This window comes from Octopus bimaculoides, chromosome 6, assembly GCF_001194135.2.
Source record: "Octopus bimaculoides isolate UCB-OBI-ISO-001 chromosome 6, ASM119413v2, whole genome shotgun sequence".
Taxonomy (NCBI): Eukaryota; Metazoa; Mollusca; class Cephalopoda; order Octopoda; family Octopodidae; genus Octopus; species Octopus bimaculoides.
In genome coordinates, this window is record NC_068986.1 from 3,298,559 (window position 1) to 3,302,624 (window position 4,066).

Genomic DNA, 4,066 nt, shown 5'->3' on the forward strand with positions numbered 1-4,066 from the left:
ATATATATATATATATATATATATATATACATACATATACATATATATATATAAAGGAATTGTTGAAAATTTTATCAGTGGCCAGCATATAAAAAAATAGACTTATTAAAGTGAAATCATAAATACAATTATAATTAAGGGCATGGAAAAAATTCTTGCCTATATGCTGAGAGGAGACACTAAATCGTTGAACCACATTAAATATCATTACTATTATCATTACAGGTGTCAAAACCAAGGGAGCAAACTAACGGAAATTCATAAAATCGAGTCATGAATTTCCATTAGCTTACTCCCTTGCTTTTCAACACATGTGTAATAATAATAGTAATGATATTTAATCAGGTTCAATGATTTAGTGATTTCCTCTCAGCATATGCCCTTAATTATTATTGTATGTATATATATATATAAAAATGATACAGAATGGGACAAGAACACAAAATATTCAGACAGTTAGGTGATACAAGAAAGGGACAAAACATCCACATAGACGATACAAAGAGGACACGGACAGGTCATTCGTAGTTTTCTTTCTTCAGTCGAGATCCAGATTATCCTTGCAATTTTGGCTGGTTATTCTCAATATTGCTCCAATCTGGCCAGCCCCAAGGAAAAATTACGCTAAGAGCATTAGATTCCTTAGAAGAAAGCAGCAAATGTATACAAAAACAAGGATGGAAAAAAAACGAACAATGTTATACAAATACAATAAAAATAATAACAGGACATAACAACAGATGTCTTTCGAGTAAGGACAAATTAAATTAAGCTGGCGTATATGAAAATAATGCCTTACAGCAGGGATATAAGATTTCACAGGCACAGGGAGAAATAACGATGTCGCATGCACAACAGCCGCCCAAGAATGAAAGGTCAGGCTTGGCCGAACACTGGTCACGTGGGAACACACACATATATATATATAAGTTAGTGAAGGCACATGGCTCAGTGGTTAGAGCTTTGGGCTCACAATCATGAAGTAGTGAGTTTGATTCCTGGACCAGGCCGTGTGTTGCATTCTTGAGCAAGACACTTTATTTCACGTTGCTCTAGTTAACTCAGCTGTAGAAATGAGTTGTGAAGTCACTGGTGCAAAGCTGTATCGGTTTTGGCCTTTGCCTTGGATAACATTGGCAGCATGGAGAGGGGAGGCTGGTATGCATGGGTGACTGCTGGTCTTCCATAAGCAACCTTGCCTGGACTTGTGCTTTGGAGGGGAACTTTCTAGGTGCAACCCCATGGTCATTCATGACTGAGGAGACCTTTACCCTTTATATAAAGTGACCAAGAGAATAAGTAGCAGACTAAAAAAAAAAAAAAAAAAAAAAACCCCAATAAGTACTGGGGTCGATTTCTTCAACTAAAACCCCTCAAATCAATGTCCCAGCATGAACACAGTCAATTGACATAAACAAGTGCAAGATACAAGATGAACTTAAATAACACAGGATTTAACAACGGTTAATTCTCATATGACCACTTTTGTTTAATCATTCCACTACACATCTAATGTTCATTGGGAAATACAAGTAATTGTAAACAAAGATATACAAGTAGCTATACTAACCATCAATAACTTCTTTTAAAATGCAGTTTTCTGGCATCTGCCTTGAATAAGCTATCATCCCCAAAATGGCACAATCAGTCTCACAGGGTTCATCTCCCATCAAGAATTTCTTTTTACCTGTTAAAATAACACACAACACATATATATATAAATTAGAGGAAAAGGTCAACAAAAGCGAAAGCAGGATGAGTATCTCAAGTCATTTATAATAATTTAATTTGGTTAAGGTGAATTTGAAGTCTTACAGCTGTTTCTAGGATATCCCAAGTGATAGGCTAGCATGTCTGTACACTGGGTATTCTGTCATTAGAGACAAGGTGAGTATCTACGAAATTCCTGGACGGGGAAATTCACAGTTTATAAGGAATAAAATAGAATAATAAAGAGTAAAAAATTTTATGTTAATTTCTGATGAAAAATAAATTAAATGTTATATTTTGGAAAAGTCATATTATAGGAACCTATGAACACATTCACTCATTTTTGTTTGTATTCTTTCTCTTTTCCTCCAACAATTTTCATCACATTGCTTCGGTAATGGGTATAGATTTTCTGATTTTTCCCAATACAATGATTTGGTTATTTGAATTTAATCTTGGGCAAAAACTGAAACAGCCATAAGAGAATATGTTGGACTTGTGAAGTCAATAAATTATATAAATGCTACATCTCCATTTTCTGAATTTTAATTTGAATATTTATAAATCAAGACCTATTATTTTATGAATATCACTATTCATCAAAAAATAATAGACAATGAACCAGTAATTCATTGGATATTTTTATCTCTTAATGAGGCTATTTTAACCTCTAATTAAATTTACATAAACATAAATAAATATATATATATTTACACACACACACACACACACAAACATATATATGTATAGATGCAGTTATGAAAAAATATAGTTAGTCATAAATTAATATAAATAATGATAATATAGACATACCCATGCAAAATATGAAAAATGGTGATGATGCATAAAAAACAATAAACTGTTTATTAAATTATGGGAGCAGAGAAGAGAAATAATTAGCTATCCGATATAAACATATATACACATATGTACATGTGTGTATATATGTTTCAGACGAAATAAATTCAGATTTCGTATGTGTATTTTGTGTGCAAGATTCTTGTTAAACCCGGGATAGACAGTGTATGCAATGGAGGACCATATATGTTTCAGTAAGATTCTGCACTATCACACATGGCTCTAGTAACACAGGGAAGGATGGGTGAAAATTTTCATGATCACATAACCCCTAACATTTGGCCTCCTAATTTCTCAGATCTCAATCCACTGGGCTATATTACACTGTGGAATTTGAACTCAGAATGTGAAAAGGGACGAAATGACAAAAAGCATTTTGCCCAGCATGCTAACAGTTCTGCCAATTCCACCACCTTAATGATGAGAATTATATTGATGATAATGATGATGGTTAAGATGCTGCTGTGGATGATGATCATGATGATGATGGTCATGGTTACTTACCAAGAAAATCAGAGAGAGCCTTTAAATCATCCAACACAATTTGATTGACTTCTGCAAGAGTATGTCGACCAATCCCTTGGCAATATGTAGAATGTTGAACTCTTCTCTTTATCAACCAATACTGGAATGCGAGCATAGGGATAATTTTTCTGGTATGGGAGTTTCCATAGACCCATCGTAAACGTGCAAGACCCCTACGGAATAAAATTTGAAAGATCAAGCATCATGACTAATAAAAGAAACGTAGTTAAGTATTTTAACTTTGGTCACGATTTAAGGCAAGCATATTTAACCCTTTCGATACCAAGCCTCTGGAACCTCTGCTAGTTCTAGGATACAAACTCCCAGTTTTAACGGGGGTCTAATTTAAAACCTTCCATCAAAATCCTTTGTTAATTTATGTTCCAAGCCCAAGGTTAATAATCCTTTCTATTATATGTACAAGACCAGAAATTTTGAGGGGAGGGGTTAAGTTGATTTCATCGACCCAAATACTCAACTGTTACCCCCAAAAGGATGAAAAGCAAAACCGATCTTGACGGAATTTGAACTCAGAACACAAAGACAGATGAAATATCACTAAGCATTTTGCCCAACATGCAACCGATTCTGCCAGTTTGCCACTTCAAACCGAAGATTAATAGTGATACAGTTATTTTGCTAAATCTTTCAAAATAAATTGAAATAAAAGCAGTTAAAAATAACGACTGGGATAAGGATACCATCTGCAGATTAAACCAAAGAGTTAAATTAGTGATAATATACATAATATCATCATCATCGTTTAACGTCCGCTTTCCATGCTAGCATGGGTTGGACGATTTGACTGAGGACTGGTGAAACCGGATGGCAACACCAGGCTCCAGTCCGATTTGGCAGAGTTTCTACAGCTGGATGCCCTTCCTAACGCCAACCACTCAGAGAGTGTAGTGGGTGCTTTTACGTGTCACCTGCACGAAAACGGCCACGCTCGAAATGGTGTCTTTTATGTGCC

The 4,066-nt window shown here is 34.9% G+C and overlaps 1 protein-coding gene across 5 annotated transcripts in view; it reads right to left on the bottom strand.

The window, feature by feature from the left end:
* LOC106881964 (failed axon connections homolog) overlaps nucleotides 1-4,066 on the bottom strand; it is a 17,197-nt gene that overhangs the window by 1,011 nt on the left and 12,120 nt on the right. For all 5 annotated transcript variants that reach the window (XM_014932505.2, XM_014932512.2, XM_014932519.2 and 2 more), the window contains 2 exons: nucleotides 3,073-3,266; nucleotides 1,571-1,687 (listed from right to left, as the gene is read on the bottom strand). In XM_014932505.2, coding sequence (XP_014787991.1) covers nucleotides 1,571-1,687; nucleotides 3,073-3,266 — 311 coding nt within the window. The remainder of the gene's footprint in view (nucleotides 1-1,570; nucleotides 1,688-3,072; nucleotides 3,267-4,066) is intronic.